This window comes from Thermobia domestica, chromosome 4 (assembly GCF_964235325.1).
Source record: "Thermobia domestica chromosome 4, izTheDome1.hap1.1, whole genome shotgun sequence".
Taxonomy (NCBI): domain Eukaryota; kingdom Metazoa; phylum Arthropoda; class Insecta; order Zygentoma; family Lepismatidae; genus Thermobia; species Thermobia domestica.
Window position 1 is genome coordinate 10,565,224 of NC_137457.1, and position 20,980 is coordinate 10,586,203.

The window sequence follows — 20,980 nt, forward strand, 5'->3', positions numbered from 1 at the left end:
ATATTTTTACGGGAACACTGGAAGTGTTGAAATTAAAAAAAAAAAAAAAAAAAAACTAAAGCATCATACCCTACCCATTATACTTTCCAACACCACATAATTCTATATGGGGGTTGTATACCTCGAAGGCGTTTATTTCATGGCCAAATGATAATGGAAACGAAGGATAACCAAAAAGAGGAATAATCACTAGATGTATTGTATAGGCAAATATTTAATTTTATTTTGTTACACATCACTATCTTTCGCTTAAAAACTGTAAATGTATTCAAGGTAAACTTGTATATAAAGTTATCTACACTGAGTATGACCAACATAATACAAGACTATGTAAGATGGCTTAGTAGTTAGTGGAAAGTATTTTAGCACAAGACCTAGACACTGCCATAAAGGAACAGCTTGTAGTTTCTAATCAAAAATGCCATTTCTTCAAAATATGTTTTTCAATGTTCTTATTAATGATTTTGCACTTATGGTTAAAAAAAAAAAAAAAAAGTGATATTATATATATTAGCAAACATGGTATGTAAAATTCTGAACTAAAATTGTGAATACTGAATTCAAAATTATTCAGTCATTGACAATTAATTCTACATTGTCAAAATTCTTGGCCTAGAAATTTTAGTCTTTAAAAAAAAGCATTTGGTTTAAACTTGCATCCTACCTGATCTTAAAATATATGAGCTACGAACTAATAAACGGAACAGCAATGACGAGGTTGGCTAAATGTTAATTTTAGATTCCTTATATGGTATAGTCTGACAGCTGTTTACTAATAACGAAACAAACACGATTAGTGATTATAAATCGTCACATTATTTAATGATCAATAATATGCCATTCCAAGAAGTACGGAAATCTGATCTTAATAAATCAGTATGTATCTCTTTTGAATCATAAAAGAAATTTCATCACTTCATATAAACCAAGTAATCTATTAAGAACATTCTTTCTGATTATCCTATTAACTGGCATCACTGCCGCTACACAGTATGGATTAAGATACGAATTTTAGATTTAAATTGGATTAGAGTTTCAGAATGCTCAAAAGTACTGCATTTTGTTCCAGTTTAAGGAAAAATAAATTTGATTTAAATCACTGATTTAAAAAAAAAATCAAGTAATTTAAATCAAAAAACCCTGATATGTACATGTTTTACTAATAAATAAAAACCAATATTTACAAAATTCACAACAGTTTTTTAATATCAAGTTATTTTTCATCCACCTTGTACTTTAGATTCAAGCATTATTACTACAGAGTATTGTTATTATACATTATACGTGGGTCGTCCAGTACATAAGTTGCCCTAAGCTATATACAAAAAACTATACATTTCGCTTCACTTCATCACTAGTTGACAGAAGACCAGGTCGCTTATATCGAACCTGAACTCTTATTCAGGGAAACGCAATTGGGCATAAGCGATTTAGTATTAACATCTTGACGATAACGTCCACACCCACTCAGCACGCAAACAAGACACAAAATTGAAGAATTAGGTGGGAATGGCTGCCCCTCTCCTTACAGCATCAACTTAGATCCGAGATACTTCCATCTTTTCTCGGTCTTGCAAGGTGAACGTTTCGAAACAGATGAAGAAGTAAAGCGCAATGTAAGAGAGTGGTAAATAACCAGAGTTCTGATCTTTTGCAAACGGCTTGGAGAAATTGATGCAACAATAAGACAAATGCCTGAATCTCAATAGGGATTATGTGGAGAGGTGAGGAAGGACACATGTATGTATAGTTTAAAAATGTATCTTAAGAATAAATATTTTACAACTTAACCAATTAACCAACTAACTCTGTGGCCTATGGAACCCGGAGGTTCAATGCCGCGTTCACAAAAGTTCTCCACTGACTTCTATCCTTAGATAACTATATCCAGTTTCTACTTGGTATTCCAATCTGTGCCATATCCATCTTAATATTGTCCTCTCTTCTGCGCCTAGGTCTTCCTAATGGTCGTGTTCCGATTGGTCTTCCAGTCAAGACTTTGAAAGTGTTTCTACTTTCTTCCATTCTAGCTACATGAGCCGCCCACCTAAGCCTCCTAGACTTGACGACCCTAACAATGTTGGGTACACCATATAAATTATGTAGTTCCTCGTTATGAAGTTTCCGCCATTCCTCATTTCCGTTCCCCTTGAGTCCGAATATTCGTCTCGTCCGAATATCATTTTACAACTTAAGGAAACTTAAATATTGAACGACCCACGAGTTTATATGCGTATACATTTTTAGGTACTTATACAGATAGAACGGTGCTGCTGAGGGTTACAACATACAGTTCCAGTAGTTAAAACAGAATAAAAATATAAATACTACAGATTTAAAGTTTATTCGTCTTTAGATTAAATAGTAATATGGAAGTTACGTTTACCAGGGCTCATAGTGGTCTGGTCTCTTGTAAATAGTTGAAAAGTGACCAAAAGCACACGAAAAAGTGACCAAAATCTCATGTCCTTTTTTTCCTTTGTCAATTTCTCCATTACGTCTCTGTTTGTTGTTTTGTTTCATCTTATCTTCTTTTTGAGCTTCCTCCTTTCTTAGGTTATTTAAGTATGCTTTCTAGTTACAGTAAGCAAACTTAGCAGATGTAAGAAGCTTCTAAGTAAGTAGAACCAGTTCTGGCCTCTTTCCGAATTTCTTCGTCCCAGACATTATATTTAACTTAGCATTGAGAGTTTTCAAAGTCCTGAAATATTCAAATTCATCACCTACTCTTAAGAACAGACAAGAAGCATAACACAAGACGAACATGATGAACCACACAACACACACGCACACAACGCTGAGCGGAGCGTTAATTATTACGAGAGAAAACTAAAAGACTATTATGATAGAAGAAAGAATAGACACAGAAGGGTTCTCAACCCCACCATGAGAGTTTAAGCATCCACCAACCATCCATTGTGCTTTAGAAAGAATAAAAGCTGAAGTGAAAATAAAGCTGACTGTTTCACATGTGGCAGCAAGTACTGAAGCTTTCAGAAGAGTAATGAGTAACAAGTTTCTGCCTTTTTCCATTTATTTCTATATTTTTCTTAGAAAACTGCCAATGCAAAACACAAATCACACGAAAAAGTCACTTTTAGTGACCAACTTGAAAAAAAGTAACTTTTAGTTAAAAAAAAAAAAAAAAAAAAAAAAAGTGACTCGCTATGAGCCCTGGTTTACGAGTGTTACTAGAAATTACTGATTAAAAATGAAACTTCTTTCACTAATGGGCCTTCTCTGGTGTTGGAAAATACTTGCATTGGGCATTACATGATACTACAGCTGTTCGGCAAGAATGACGTTGAAGGATTGGATAGAAAAATAAGGTATACCATTATAAAGGGGATTGGTAAGAATTATGGATTGCTAGCTGGATATATTATAACTAGATTTTCATTACGTAATATCCTATGGTAAACTAAACAGTCACTGAGTCTCAGTTGCATTAAATGTTTGGTTTCTAGTAAATTTTTGTATAATGCAGAAAGAAAACAATACGGGTCTAATTATTTTGTTTCTAAAATGATACTAATTTCAGAAAAATCAAGAGACCATGCCCTGCAGAATTTTTTTCCAGCAATAATCTGTATTGGGTTAAAATGAAATTTGCTGTATGTATTCTAAGACACCCCAAAATAAACTTCTGTGAAGTTACCTTTATAATATCTTTCACTTCCTGAACCAGCCATACCATTAAAAATATCTATTTTATTTAAAAACCAGTTCTTATTAATTTTTTCTGACCTCTTGGTAGAAGTTAGTACTTAATAAACATTTCTTATTTTGTGACATGCGTTTTAATAATTATTAATAGAAAGAGAAAGTACAAAACTGAAAATGCACACATTTTAAGATAAATTTTATAATGTCTCACTTAAAAAATCAAGTAAACAGTGCAGTATAAATATATAGTCACATCTTTAAAATAACTAAACATTTAACTAAACATTTAACTAAACATTTAATTGACTTCCGCAACGCCTTCAATGAACTCAACCGCGACTCAATGTTACAATCTGTTAAAACTAACTTTCCAACGTACTATCCATACATCTACCAATGCTACTCCGAACCAAGCAATCTTTTTATAAGGGATAACATAATTCACTCACAACGTGGAGTACAGCAAGGCGACCCACTTGGACCAGCACTGTTCGCCCTAACAATCCATCACATTATTAAGGATATTAACACAGATTTAAATATCTGGTACTTGGATGACGGTACCATAGCTGGAAATATCGACGTAGTACTACGCGCTTTTAATAAAATTCGTCTAGAAGCTTCATCTATTGGATTGTTTCTTAACTCTGCCAAATGTGAAGTGAGTTTTCTGAGCGCCAGAGCTGATGAAGTCCATGACCTTTATGAAAAGTTTAACGAAGTAGCACCTGGTATCAAACTCTTATCACCTACCAATGCGGAACTTTTAGGGGCTGCCATCTCTACCGAATCAAGGAGCAAAATTTTATTGGACAAGATATCAAAATTAGAATTCTTCTTTTCTCAATTATCAAAACTTTCTGCACACTCCGCTTATTATTTACTACGAGCTTCACTCTCACTTCCAAGATTACTGTATTTCCTCCGTTGCTCCCCTTCTTGGCAGGATGATAAATTACTTGACAAATTCGACCACACTCTTAGAACAGGACTGGAATCCATTCTAAACTGTTCTTTGAAAGACAGTTCATGGTTACAAGCTTCCTTACCAGTTGAGAATGGAGGCCTTGGGATTCGTCGAGCCATGGATATCGCCATACCTTCTTTCCTCGCATCATTCTATGGCTCACGAGAACTAATTGGATCTCTTCTTCAACAGGAAGTTGACTTAGACTCGATTCGAGATGTACAAGAATGCACCGATAAATGGACTAGTCTGGTTGGAATGGATCCCCCACCTATCGACAAAAGACATGTTCAGTCTGTTTGGGATGAACCTATAGTCAAGCTTCGTTTATCTTCACTCCTATCATCAACTAATAACCCAGATGACAAAGCCAGGCTGTTAGCTGTCTCTTCCTCCAAAAACGGAGCATGGCTTCAAGCCCTACCTTCTCACACACTCGGGCTACACCTTTCTAATGAGAGCTTTCGTATTGCTACAGCTCTGCGCTTAGGTGCTAATATTTGTGAGCCTCACTTTTGTCCTGCTTGCAACGCATATGTCGATAATAAAGGATTACATGGCCTTTCATGTAAAAAAAGTGCGGGAAGACAATCTCGACATCATATTGTAAACGACATTATTTGTAAAGCCCTCGTTTCAGCGGGAGTTCCTTCAATAAAAGAACCAAATGGTTGTTGCCGCTCTGATGGTAAAAGGCCTGATGGCATGACCTTGGTACCGTGGAAAAATGGAAAAGCACTAGTCTGGGATTTCACATGTTCCGATACGTTTGCTCCTTCCAACTTACCCCATTCTTCAATTCAGGCAGGTCTCGTCGCCGCTCACAGAGAATCAGACAAAAGACTAAAATACTCAAACCTATTGGACAAATATTGGTTTGTAACAGTAGCAATAGAAACCAGTGGGTCTTGGGGTCACGAAGGATTTAATTTAATTAATGAAGTTGGTCATCGAATAGCAATCAAAACTGGTGACCCCCGAGCTACTGCATTCCTTTTCCAACGTATCAGCATCGCCATCCAGCGCGGGAATGTGTCATCGATCTTAGGCACATTACCTCCTGGTAAAGAACTGGACGAGATTTTTCTTCTATAACACACAATAAGACGGAAGGAGACATATCCAAGGAGGCTGACAACCACTTTGACTATGTTCATGAAGAATGTTTTGAATCCAGTTTGGATAAATATACATTGTTGGAAGTCATGGCTAATACCGGGAACTGTATTAGATCGAATAGACTACAACATAGAACAAGTCCAAGTGCAGGTACAAGAAGGACTTCAGCAGCTGCAGAAAGCAGAGAAACATCAGAAAAGAAGTCGGAAAATGATGTGTGTTCTAGGAGTGGCAGCTTTTACAATCTTCTTGATGGTGCTGTTGATTGTGGTGAAATTTTAAAATGTTTTTATTTTACTAATTGTGCTTTGAACAAGACTGAAGAATAATTAATGATTCCTTTTATGAATTCGTCGTCTTCTGCTTTAATGCGACTTTTATGTATAATATTCGTTCAACAAGAAATATATAAATTTGTTAATTAAGTGTATGACAGTTAGGATAAGATAAACAACAAAAGATACAATTTGCTAGTTAAATGTATTACCGTTAGGAGAAGATAAACAACAAAAGACAATTTAACTAAACATTAACGAAAAACTTAAAAAAAAAATACATATGTCTTATCTTATTAGAAAGAAATATTCTCTTAAAATTAAGGGGGGCGCGGTGGCTCAGTGGTAGAGCGTTCACCTCTGGTGCTTGGGGTCCCGGGTTCGATCCCAGCCTCCGCCAAGTGAACTTTGTGGTGGACAAGCGCCGTGCTTGTGGGTTTTCTCGGGGTTCTCCCGTTTCCTCCCACTTTCTTCATTCCACCATTTCACTCATCTCTTATAATCACCGTCTCTTTTAGCCTAACCGGCATAACCGTGGGACGTAAAACTCAAAGATTTCATTTTCTCTTAAAATTAAGCCGCACAGTACGGAGACCGGATATTCGCAAGTCTGCTGCAATCCCTTCCCATTTCTTTTCAACTTGCAGAGACAAGTTCTGCATGATGTGCAGGAACTTTGGTGTGTTCAAGATGTTATTTTTAGATTTGCAAAATTATTTGTGAATCTTTTTCTCGAAATTCCCTGTGCCTATTTTCATATTTTAGTGCCTAAATATCTAGGCTCTAGTTATGAAATACACTACAACATATGTAGATAGGTAAACCTATTTGGATAAAAGATTTTGCTCCCAAACGTTTCGCGCTCGAATGTTATGGGTCCTCGTTTACTTGCCTAAATCATTCGTCTCTTTCAGCCCGACAGTTATAATTGTGGAATGTTAAACTGAAACATTTAACTTCATTTCATTTCATTTTTATTTACAAGAAAACAACCAGGATTTCAGAACAAAGGTAGGCGCAGGAAGGGAAAGAAACTGGTTTAAGGTTACGAATGGAGATGAAATCGTTAAGTTTTAACGTCCCACGGTTAGTGCGGTTAGGCTAAAGGAGTCGGTGATAATGAGAAATGGTGGAATGAGGAAAGTGGGAGGAAACGGAAGAACCCCGAAAAAAATGAAAATGAAATCTTCCCACAGTTTACGTCCCACGATTATGCCGGTGAGGCTAAAGGAGACGATGATGATGAGTAATGAATGAAATGGTGGAATGAAGAAAGTGGGAGGAAACGGAGGAACTCCGAGGAAACCCACGCACACGGTGTTTGTCAACCTCAAAGTTCACTTGACGGGGGCTGGGATCGAACCCAGGACCCCAATCACCAGAGTTGAACGCTCTACCACTGAGGCACCGTAGCCCCATGGGAGTACCCCGAGAAAACCCACGAACACGCTGTTTGTCCACCACAAAGTCCACACGGCGCGATCTGGGATCGAACCACGGACCCCAAGAACCGGAGGTGAACGCTCTACCACTGACCCACCGCACTCCCAAGATTACGAATCGGTTAACGAAAAGCATCACTGAAGTGGCCTCGTAACATCCATACCGATAGAATGGTAGAATCAAGAATTTATGAATGTACTTACCTTCTGCAGCCTGTTTATTTGGTCCAGCGCATGAGGAAGAAGGGGTCGTATGCTATTAATCTCCATGAGTGTTAAGTGGTCCAACTTTGCATGACTCCCTCCACTTTTAATAAAAGCATCCACTGAAGAGCGAAGTTTCGCCATTCGCATATCCCAAATATCCTGCGAAAAAAATACAAGCCTGTAAATTTACTACAACCATACAATATACACCTGAAAAAAAAAAGTTAAAATAAAATTCTAATAATATCATTATTAGCGTATTTCAAGACATTCTTCGACGATTTGCCCAAAATCTGATAATATAAAAGAGCCATAATATAATATAAGAGAGACAGTTATCTTATCTGTGATTGAATCAAAAGAAAATTGTTCAACCTCTGAAATGAATTCTTTGATATAATTATGAACTATCACGAACTGCGTTTTCATGAACCACCACGAACTGGGTTTTTAATCATATTACTTTGATTGAAATCAATCCTAAGATAGGAGCGTGGGTCATAATTTACGCAAAATTTTTGTATCTTATAAACCTGTTGCCAGGAAGATGAAACTCGGTATATAAACTCCTCACTAAAAGTAAGGCAACGCTTGTACCGGTGTTTTTAAAATTGCATTTTAGAGGGGAAGGGGCACGTACTTTCTCCATAAATAAATAAATAAATAAATAAATAAATATAATGTATCAATCCCTGATGACTACCTCCGAGACCGCTGCACAGAATTTTAATGATTTTTGGTACAATCGGCAGCAAAAAACCTGCAACATGAGGATATAAGTTTATTGTGAAACTACGCCTAACAGCACAGGGAATGAATATAACGTCTATGTGGAACGAATCACGCCAGGATAAAATTCGGCCTCCTCCCGTGCACACTTATTTTGGAGCAAAAGACTTCGTCATTTCACAATAAACTTATATGCTCATGTTGCAGGTTTTTTGCCGTGGATTGTACATGAGCAAGCCATGACTTCAGGTTTTTATCACGTGTTCGGCATGGGAAGTGAGAAAGAATGATGTACGAGGGTAATTCAGAAAGTAATGCCTCGAAGGTGATAGGTTTATTTGTTTGACATATAACACCGATACAGGTATCAGTAGAAAGCTTGCACTGTCAGCTACAAATGGTGGCATCTTTTTCAACATAGTCCGCATTCACGGCAACACATTTGCGCCAACGCGAAAGAAGGTTTTTAATAACGTCGGTGAAGAATTGTGGTGGCTGCTGGCGAAACTACTGCCGAACTGCTGCTTCCTCAACTATAGCGTTGGCCCTTAAGAGTCTTCATCCCGGCGAAATTAAAATACCGCTAATTTTACAGTAATTATGTGATATATTCAAATAGATAAAAGATAATCGAAATGTGGAACAAGAGCGCCCTAAACAATATTATTTTACATGAGAAACCGTTATCACGACTCACTTATCTGCTTTCGATTTCGAGCCATTTTGAAAATTGGCATTTATTTTCGTGTTTCTAAACGGCTGAAAACGGAAAGCTACTAGGTGACTTGTGGTAACGGTACCTCATGCAAAATAATATTGTCTAGGGGCGCTCTTGTTCCATATTTCAATTATCTTTTATCTATTTGAAGATATCACATAATTACTGTAAAATTAGCGGTACTTTAATTTCGCCGGGATGAAGACTCTTAAGGTGATTCTTAAGTTTGGGTGAGAGCCAAAAGTCACAGAGCGCACGGTCCGGACTATAGGTAGAATGTCAACAATACTTTGCCAGCAGGTGGGACAACTTTGAATTTATTTTTGGCGGAGGAAAGGACATGTGGCGGTACTCCATCGACTGACGTTTCGCTTTCGGGTCATAATGGTGTATCCACGACTCGTCGCCGGCGATGAATGTTCCTGGGCGCACAATCTTTCGCAGTCAGAAATTCAATGACAGCCCGCTGTTTCAACCGGACGTCACCAGTGAATGCCATGGATTGCTTCATTACTCTTGAATGAGAGACGACAGGAAGGTGACAGAAGTGACATTCTATAGCTTAAACATCTGTGCATTAATGATAAACGGTTCAGAATGTTTGCAGTAATATTGGTGAAGTAGTGAGCTTGGAGGCATTACTTACCGAATCACTGTCGTATTATTATTAATCCAAAACGACAGATAAATAATGATACTACCGATACCATTTAAGTTCAGTCCGCATCGACATAAAGAGATGAGAAAAAGGCAAGGCTAGAGGTCGGAATGGGTGACATTACGGACTTATTTTTATCATTACCTTACTTACTGAAATGCATATCCTAAAGGGGAAGAAATTCCAATTCATTCCACAAACTTATTCTCCCCCGTGCATGGTGTCCCTGGTTCAAACCCGCTTACGCCAGGTGAACTTTGTGGTGGAAAAACACCGTATGCGTGAGTTTCTCGGGATCCTCCCACTGTCAGCATTCCATTTTTTCATTCATTTCTCATCGTCACTGTCCTCTTTAGCCTACACGGCATAACAGTGGGACGTAAAACAATGATTTCATTTTATTTTTTCTCCGTGCGAAGAAAGGGCATTTCGCTAGTAAGCTTATCAGATCGTCTAGAAGATATTGTGCCTTTTGCGCACGCGATGGTGTCAGTGTCCCAAATATTAGTATATATGAGTCGTAGCGAGTCACGCCTATGTCATTTGGCAGCTGAAGCTAATAGATATTGAAAACGTATTGAAACTTTTATCATTAGACATAAGGTATTGCACCATGAAAACATGACCTTTCCGCAAACCTACGCCACACTTTACGATTTTATTTCGATAAAGACGCAAATGCTGCGTAGACCGTGAAAAAAAAGCTATTTTTTACGAGGGTAGTCCACAAAGAACAGAACGTTTTGGGATGATTAAATAAAAACGAAAAGTATCAGCACAAAACTTTATTCACAAAGTCACAGGACCTCACTCTACTTTTCTATATAATTGCCATAGTTGTGAAGACACTTGTTATAACGTGGAGCCAGTTTTTGAATGCTGATGTTGTACTCATCTGCAACAGAAAATTTGAGCCAGGCTGTAATTATTTGTTTGAGTTCCTCATCGTTTAAGAACTATTTTCCACCCAAAAATTCCTTAAGTTTCGGAAATAAGTGAAAGGAACTTGGTGCCAAGTCGGCTGTTAGGGAGTAAAAAATTGAACTGTGCTCATGAAGATTTATGATGTGTTAGCCATAGCAAGCACTACTTAATTACTCAAGTGTATGTATCTAAAATATAATCTAGAAGCAAAATATAATATATGTAAAACATTACATATTCTTGCTACAATATATTTCTTGTGTTTTAAAGTTAAAACCATATACAAATAAACGAATACATATAAATTATACAAATGCTCCTTAGAGCATTATATATACTGCTACTTAGAGCTACTTTTAAGTGGTCCAAACTCTGGAATAGGTTTTATTTATATATAAAATAAGAAAGTTTCTTCTTCTGGGAGGGCGATCGACTCCCTGGATCCACTTTTGGACGAGTTGTGAGTATACTAACATCTATTTGAGCATCTACACGGTTACATGCTATTAGCGAAGACGACACCAAGCAAACAAATAATTAGTCCATGTAAAAAAAAAAAAAAGTGAAATTTTGTTTCCGAAGACCATTTAAGTAAGTGAACTTAAAATTTGTGTTTTGTAATAGTAATTTCCATCTCAGATTAATTCATTAAAAACGGAGAAGGGGGAGGCTCATTTTACTATTTCAGAGAGCTTTCTTGAATCAAAATAATAAAAAAAACAGTCAGGAAAACCTTTTATTCTTCATTTAATTAATGTGAACCACAAACATCATCAAATCAAGCATTTTTATTGTTTCCAGTGTTGCTCACTGTGACATCAAAGTTAACGAAATTTCGCTAACTTCAGAAGGCTGTAGTTAATTCACGAAGCATTGGTCGAATGGTATTTGGTGTGTTTATTATTCATGTAAAGTGGCGCCCAAAAATGGCGATTTTTGAAAATTTTACAATTTCTCGAATTTTTTGTGACAAAAACGCCTGCACACAGAAGCGATACAATTTTTTTTTTGGGGGGGGGGGGAGTTAAACACAAAAGAAAAGGAAATAGGAAATGTATCTTTAAGGCAGATTTCCTCTTACTCACCCAACCATTTTCATTTTTTCTCTCTCTTTTACATATATATATATATATATATATATATATATATATATATATATATATATATATATATATACACAAACACACGCACGCGTACGTTGTTTCGTTCTGCGGTGTAAAACGAAAGTAAAAGGATTTTAAATTTCTTTGATGATTTTCAGCAAGGTTTTAAAAGGCAATCACAAAAGGATGAATGGAAAACTGAAGAAAAAAAAAAAACTCCACCTCCTAATGTTTTACAACGAATACATTTACCTGCATAAAAAAAAAAACTTGTTTTCCATAAAACATTCTTGAAGCACCCCTTGAGTTGTTAAATAAAAAAAAAAAAAAAATGATGTTTCCTATTGACGTTAAGAAAGAAATAGACTTTTCTTTTACATCATTGACCTTGAAAAAGGAAGAGAAAAATGGAACTCGTCTTCTTTTGTATTATGACGATTTTCTTGAAGATAAAAAACAGTTGTAGAATAATTATCTTAGTTTTCTGTGTTTAACCTTTAAAGTAAAAATAATATTTATATTTCAGTGTGTTGGAAATATCTGAGTTTAGTGGTAGAGCGCTCATGTTTTGCTGCAGGAAGTCCAGGGTTTAAATCCCATTGAGAAAGCGTTGAAAGCTTTATACAAAGATTTGGGATTTCACATTAAACTACAGATTACCAGCTCATATAACCTCAGTGCTGAGAAGGACATTAAACTTGAATTTAACACTTTATTCTAATTGAAAAAACACTGTGGTTAACGTCTTAATTTTATAGTTGTATTCCTTCCTTCATACGTCCTTAGGTAGTTAGTGTTAACATATTTTTATTACTGACTCGCTGAATAAAAAAAACAGAATAAATAACCAATTTCCTAAATCACAATCACATACGTATCAAGTCTTATATTACACACAAAAGTAATAAACGTAATTTTACATAGGTGCACTGTAGGTCAGTGACAGAGTGCTCACCTCTAATGCAAAATATTTTTCGTGTTCAATCTCAGACCATGTGTAACATCAAGTTTTCCCTTTGTTTTCAGAGAGAGAGAGAGAGAGAGAGAGAGAGAGGGAAAACGCGTTTTCATAATTAGATGAAAAAATTTAAACTCTATTAAGAATCAAATATAGGGAATATGAACCAGTACTTTAAAAATGGAAATACCTAGAATATGTATATAAGTATTTATTAAAAGAAACTAAAAAATACATAATAAAAAATTTAAAAATATATATACAATACGAAAAAAAGACTATATTCCAAAAATACCTTCATCATCATCACTTTCCTCACTATGCGGATTTCACTGTTCACAATCAGCTTCTTGTTCTTGTTGTTCATTATTTGTGAATTGTTCTTCCTCTAATTCTAGTCCAAGAATTACTTCAGCATTATTTTGTGGGATTTCATAAATTATTTGCATCCCACTAATCACATGCATAATACTACTTTGATCTTCGATTGTATTATGGATCAGGTGTGTTAAAATCACCTGTGTTGGTGTAATTACCGTTCTAAATAATGTTCGTAATGTTATATTCCGACTGCCAGTGTTGATTTGGATGATTGTTCTTATTCTGGTTATTATTGGAGTAAATCTCATCCTGGAAAAAACGGATATATAATTAGCTTTAAAGCACGTGACTAATAAAAATAAAAAAACACACAGTATATAATTTAACTTCATTTCCATATTTCGTCATATTTAACTTCGGGTTTTTTCGTCAATATTATGAAGAAGAAATAAATAATTTTAATAACAGTATAAAACATTGTATTTTAAATGCGAATACAATTACATTGTAAGACTAAAACTGATTGAGTGTGACTTCGTTATAGCTAAGATGTGTATGGTGAGCAAAGAATAGGTATTAGAGCGAGCTAACACTGATTACTACGCAGTATGTATTATCCTTTTGAGGTACAAATTAACTATTGTTTTGTTTACCAATAGTATTTGCAAGCAGGGTTGGCTGGTTTAAACCACCTGTTTTTTTTTTTTTTTTTAAAAAAAAACAATTGGTTTAAACCAAAAAACGAAAAATGTTCGTAAAAGTGTAAGTGTTTGTAAAAGCTTGATGAACACACATTTGTGGGTTATCGCGTGTCACTCCCTCATATTATTCGTATTATATTCAGACCTAAATTCCCCATTCATTACTTAAAGAGATTATACTACAAAAGCAACGTTTTTCTTAAAAGTTTATGAATGTTTCTTTTGTGATTTTTTTTATAGTTTATTATTATTGTTATGTAATTGCAATCAAAGAAAAATTCTAAATATTGTTTCGTTTCAATGATGTTCACTATTGATAAAACACATCGAAATACCGTACTTTTTGGGGGAGGTCATAAAACCCCACAAGAGGCATTTACCTAAATCAGAAGTATCTTTGGTATCTATTTATGTATAAATGGTCAGAGCCAAAGTGGACTCAAATAATTGTTATTTTTATTCACTTTTCTTACTGATGTGCAAATTATGTCGTTATATTTCTTTAACTTGGACGAATAAGAGTCGTAGTGAACTAACTTGAAATTAATTAGTTCATCTGTACTCTGCAGTATTTTGAAATTGTCCATATGTAATTCTGTATAATGGCATCACTTGTTCAACTGTTTATCTTTTTGTCCTTCTGAAATGACTCTTGACAATTATATTAACACGTATGTAAAGATCAGTACAAAGTATCAGGAGTCCTTCATGAGTGGGTCGGCAGACGTATCGCATTTATGGCCAATTAGTCCCGGTTTCGACTTCAAATGGAGGACAATTTGTTTCGGATGTAAGTCGAGAAACGGTTTGGACTCCGCTTTAAGCTTATATAAGCCCTTCCAGCATAACCCGGTTGTTGCATAATAACACCAACGTGAAACAAACTTATTTCTGTCCATATGTGATATACATACACAGAGCAAATTATTTAAACCACAAAACCTGGTTTAAACAAAAAAAAAAAAAAAAAAAAAAAAGTTTAAACAAAAAAAAAAACTTTTTTAATTTCAATAAAAACCATGGTTTTTGCCAACCCTGTTTGCAAGTATTGCTGTGTTTGTGTCGATACATACAATGTCTTCATTAACAATAAGAACATATTTTCCTTTTTACATTTAAAAAATACTGATATTATTAAGTTACAAATTTCGTACATCAATATCGATCAAATATTTACCATTCGACAAATGCTCGAAAAGAAAGTGACAATACAATACCCCGGTACGTCAATTTGTTTTTTAAAATCGCTTACGAATCGGGTAGGAAAAAAACATTTTATAATATTCTTACAAAATTTGGAATACCGAAAAAACTTATTACATTAATTAAGATGTGTTTCAATCAATCCCAAAGTAAAGTCCGTGTAGGAAAATTCTTGTTCACGAGCTTTCTCAACGAGAATGGTCTGAAACAAGGAGGTACGTTGTCGACATTATTATTCAACTTTTTCCTGGAGTACGCTATAAGGAAAATCAAAGATAGCAACCAGGATGTAGAGCTGAATGGTATCCACCAGGTTATGGTGTATATGCTGATAATGTAAATCTGATAGGAGAACAATAGAAAGAAATGCAGAGGCCTTACTAAACGCTTGCAGGGACATGAATTTAATAATAAGTACATGAGAGTTCATCAAATTGTAATGCTACAATTATAAATGCTTTAAAATACAAAATAATACTTTCCACATAGTGGAAACTCAAATATCTACGATCAATATTAACAGACCGAAAGCATATTCACGAAGAAATTAAATGTCAACTACAAGAAGGGAATTTGTGTTATTCAGTTCAAAATCTTTTATAATAAATTCTATCTAAGCTTAAAATATGTAAAACGATAATCATGTTTGTTGTGATGTATGATTTCGAAATATGGTCGCTTACTGTGAGAGAACATAGACTAAAAGTACTTGAAAAATAAAAATTCTGCGACAAATATTCGGACCCAAGAGGAACGGGAATGCGTAACGCCGAAACTACATAATTTTTATTGTTTACCTAACATTGTCAGGGTTATCACATCTAGGAAGTTTTAGGTGGTGCAGATTATATACGCACAATAAAGAAGGTAGGAACGCTTTGAAAGTCTTAGCTGGAAATCCAATCGGAAAATGACCACTAGGAAAACCTAGGTGCAGATGGGTGAACAATATTAAGATCGATCTCGCAGAAATACAAGCTGTATCCAGTTGGCTAAGGATGAGTCAGTGGAGAGCTTCTATGAACGCGGCATTGAGCTACCGAGTTCCATAGGCCATAGTTAAAAAATTACGTTCATTATTTTCTTCCTCAATATAACAGATACATTTACGTTTCCCAATATGACACTTAGGGGGCGCGGTGGCTCAGTGGTAGAGCGTTCACCTCTGGTGCTTGGGGTCCCGGGTTCGATCCCAGCCCCCGCCAAGTGAACCTTGTGGTGGACAAACACCGTGCTCGTGGGTTTTCTCGGGGTTCTCCCGTTTCCTCCCACTTTCTTCATTCCAGCATTTCACTCATCTCTCATAGTCACCGTCTCCTTTAGCCTAACCGGCATAACCGTGGGACGTAAAACTCAAAGATTTCATTTCATTTTTTCCAATATGACACTTTTTTTTCTTTTTTCTGGTGGGTCTTTGAACTTGACAAAGTGCATTTTATATGATCTAGATTAGTGTGTAGTGTGTGTACACTAAGATTAGTGAAACGATACATATGTGGAACGTGAATAGTTAAACTAATAGCATGCATAATCATTAATGTTTATACTTGCTGCTGCCTAACAAAACATTTTTAATCTTTGTGAACATTCAAGAGTTCCACCACAACAAATGGGTTGCTCAGATTTCTATTCCAACATTTTCAAAATAAATAGTAAGTTCCTTCTTTACTTCAAAAATGTGTAAAGCTTTAAAAATTCATTATGTTCTTGAAAAATAACTCTTAGGCTTGTTCAACTTGTAATTCCAAAATGAGGTGTGATTCGCTGTACTACCCATTGAACAAAGTCGAGACTATATGATTTTATTTATTGTACGGGACTTCTAATGCTATATAGATTCGAATCATACATTAATTAAACTTTGGTATGACTACCAACTCATAAAGCTATTTAATACACAATCATAAGTACTCAATCTTAGACAATGCTAATGGAAATCAATACAATGCTAATTAAACTCGTGAAATGCACACCGCATTGTTCGCAAACATAAACAATGTTCAACATTGATTTAACGTATTTAAGATTCAGCTAGAGCTGTTTTAATAATAGGAAAACATGGAATACATGTTTAATGTAATCATATCGCGAAGTAAGATGTGATGAAATATAAATTAGAAAGCTAAAATAACGCACACTCATAGGAAATCTGTATTTACAAAATGAAATTTGATTTTTAAAAAAAGTTGTTCTTAAGATATTTTTAGTTTGTTGATAATCTTTTAATATTAATTACATTTTGAAAACATTAGGCATAGTACCTGCATTCTGCAAAGAAAATATCTTTCTCATTTATAATGCAGTTCCATATACATTTTGAATATGTTAAACGTCTTTTGAGTTGCATAAAATAAAAGAGGAATACACACTTTCATGCACTAAAACTGAATCATTCAAAAATTCTTTTATTTCAATGTATAGAATACAAAATAGTAAAACAGTATTGAAATAAGTAGTATGTAATGTGAGCATTAGAAATGTTTCTCAAAAGAAATAATGAATAGCATTCAGTTTAAGACCTGCACAGTACAATACCACAACTAAACTAACTTTCAAATTGTATGAAGAAATGCACAGTGTTGTAATGAAAACATTTTTCATAATTTAATAACGACAAAAAAAAGTGACAATAGGTCTAGTAATTATTATTATTATTAGATTGATTATTTTCGCTGGTAACAAGAAAAAATTGTCTCTCAAATCCATTATTTACTTAATAAAAAAGCTGGTGTTTATAGCGATACACTTTTGTTATTGCACTTTGAACGACATCATAGAACTTTGGGATAAAACATGTTTTGACTGACCGATACTAAAGGAAGTGTAGTGCGAAAGTCTTTACAAGAGAGAGACATTTCAAAAAATGTTAAGTGAGGAGGTGCACTGAGAAAAAAATTGTAGGGGTCGTACTTAAAAACGTAGGTTACATTCGTAAATCCTGTAGTTTTTGGACTTAACGTTCTGCAGACGTATAACTGAAAACGCACGTTTCATAATACTTTCTGTATAAGAGTTCCATCTATACGTACTTTCCGTATAAAACAATGTAGGTGGTCAGGATCTCACATACAAATGGACGTATATAACATATAGCTGACGAAGGTAACATAAGTACATGCATGTGATATACGGAAAATTGTTAGATGTCAGACATCCTGCAACGGCATGATGTAACATTTAAAGGCAGTGCATATGTAACATATGAATAACGTATGCTCCGTACTGATTTCTGTAGTAAGAAAGAGAATTCCGTATATTTGTACAATATACCGCTATCCGGATAACGGACTTTTTTCTGTGTGTTTTATACTACAAAGGTATGTACTATTTCTGTACAAGTATTGTTAAGCAATATGAAAACAAGTAAATGAAACATGGTACTCACTTTTCTTTTATCCTTGTGCGATGATCCCTTTCTTGATTATTTCTGCAAAAATGAAAAGACACAATATGAATTTCCAAATCTAACACTTAAAGTGTGAAGTACATACATATACTACGGTGTATAAAATTATTGCTCCCAATACTAAATTATCTAAAATCAAATACTTATTTAGTCTTACGACTAAAATGATTTAATAAACTAACATCCATCGGTAAAAGTTTTATTTTCACAAGTTGTGTCAATGCGGTATCCCATTTAACCATAGAACGCATATGTGCGCTCTGTCAAATAGAAATAATAGACTCATAGAAAATAATTAAAGTGCCTCGTAATATAATAAATGTGCATCAAATCTTCATCTTTCGTGACATCTAATATCGTAATGTGCTTTTGTATCTCAAGTAATTTTAGCCTTGTGCAAACAACAGTTTCCGAGATTTCTCTTATTTTGTATCAGTACTCTAAGTTTTCATACCTGGGGTCTCTTAGACTTCACCAAGGAATAATTCTTTGTTTGTAATACTATATATGAACGTTGTCAGATAATGAGTTTTTTATTCTCATATAACTCTCTCCACACTTGAGTTTTGCAGGTGTTTCATGAATTTACCGGTAATTGCTGAATTAACTTCACTTTGGATCAAAATATTCATCTGTCAAACGAAAACTCTTCTATCTATTTGAGTATAAAGAAAACATTGTACCAGTATTTGTTATTTTGATTTTTTCTATACAGTCCTTTCGGTGGGGGTTTCCCAGATTATGAACGTATTTATGAACTTTCTTACTAATAATAAACCTCTTTTAATAATAATTTTAATATCATAGATTAAGTACTTTCCTTTGTGTGAAGTTAGTGTTACAGTATTACGCGTGAGTGTAATTTAGAGTGAGTTTCAAGATACGCCAACTAGACAGTGAAAATGAATTATTATTATTATTATTATTAAAAAAAAAAAAAAAAAAGCTACAGTAAATTCAAAGTATGGTAATTTTAGAGAAAATTGTGTCTGAGTGGCTTGCAGAAGATGGATTTCAATTTCTGAGGAATGTCCTGAAGGATACTTAGAAAACGCACAGGATACGTGATCCGTAATAAATTGTTAAACTAAAACCGAATATTCTAGTGGTATCAATCTTAAAAGAAAAGGCATAGCTTCAAAAAAAAAGTTAAAATGCTACTCCTACGAAGCTAGATGTAAAATAAACAGTATGTGCGTGGGTTTTTTTTGCGGTTTTCCCATTTCCTCCCACTTTACTCATTTATTCATTTCTCATTATTATCGTTTTTTTTATCCTACTTGGTATAATCATTGTAAGTAAAACTGAAAGATTTCATTTCATTTGAGTGTTGTGTATTACTTCTAAATGCTCAATTTCAATTCTATAATTTCGTTAACGATTTCCGAGCAGTGTGATAATTATGTACTAGGAAAATCCTATTTCGATTTCTATCGTTTATAAAAAAGCATGCTACACAAGTGTCTTTAAACAGGTCCGACTGATTTGTATATCATCTTTCCTAAAATCCCTCTAAATAACAATAGTATTAAAGCTCATTCTAATATTAAAAAGAATGTACTAAACATTTAACACATTACTGTATTTTTTATCAATACTGATTATTTAAAACAAATGTTCTTCAAATTTATTAAGAAATGTGTGTTATATAAAATAAAAATCTAAACATTTTCGTTGCACAACAAAAAATCTAGAATTGTATTATTATTATTATTATTATTATTATTATCATTGTACTGAAATCAAATACTTTTCAACTTTTTCCTAATATCTAATACTATTAGAATTTTACTTACCTTTGCAAATTTATCTTCAACGATGGGACTTCTTTCTTCAACGATTTTTCTCTTCTGCTTTTCCACCTCGTTGGTACTTCTTCGAAATGGTAATTTTCCATCTTCTAACTTGTATATATAAGTTTCAAAGCTTGTTAGCAGGGGAGGTTTTCTAAATAGAAAACAAAACATTTCTACCCTTCTGATCATATAATTTCTTCTCACGTATTCACCCGTTTTCCCTCACTTTGCTAATTCCCGTCCTAAATCAAAGTTACAGTATTTTCTTTCCTTCATTAATTTCTTCTAAACTCCCATGTCAGATCTCCTTCTGATTTTAACAAAAAAATCTTTACCACTTTACGATACATATACGTTAACTTTTTCTGAAACATGAATCCACCCGCTATGCTAATTTTTACCAAGCTTCCCATTCTCTGTGAAATACACTTTTCGTTCTCGTACAAACCGCATATATTTTTTTAAAATATAATGCATGTTGCATTTAAAAAACATAATATTTTTTTCTTAAGGAAAAGGAAGCCTTCTTTGTTTTCTTCCTACCACAACATGTCTTCACAGTCCAAGGTTTTTAAAATGCTTCTTAAACATCTGTTTTCTCTTTGTATTTAACCATTTAAATTTAACATCACGTCCATGAAAGATGTTCCAATTTTTCAAAAAGACAGGAAACATATTTTCTCTCCTAGCATGCGAGTGGATAACCCTCTGAAAATAAATATTTTCACTTCATACTCTTTCATTGTTAAAACACAACTGCCTTCTCCAACACGCATTAATTTCCACC

At 34.4% G+C, this 20,980-nt stretch overlaps 1 protein-coding gene across 1 annotated transcript in view; it reads right to left on the reverse strand.

The window, feature by feature from the left end:
- Positions 1–20,980, reverse strand: part of Psf2 (DNA replication complex GINS protein PSF2-like protein) — a 66,359-nt gene that overhangs the window by 1,897 nt on the left and 43,482 nt on the right. Inside the window, exon 4 of the mRNA XM_081755163.1 lies at positions 7,674–7,835. Coding sequence (XP_081611289.1) covers positions 7,674–7,835 — 162 coding nt within the window. The remainder of the gene's footprint in view (positions 1–7,673; positions 7,836–20,980) is intronic.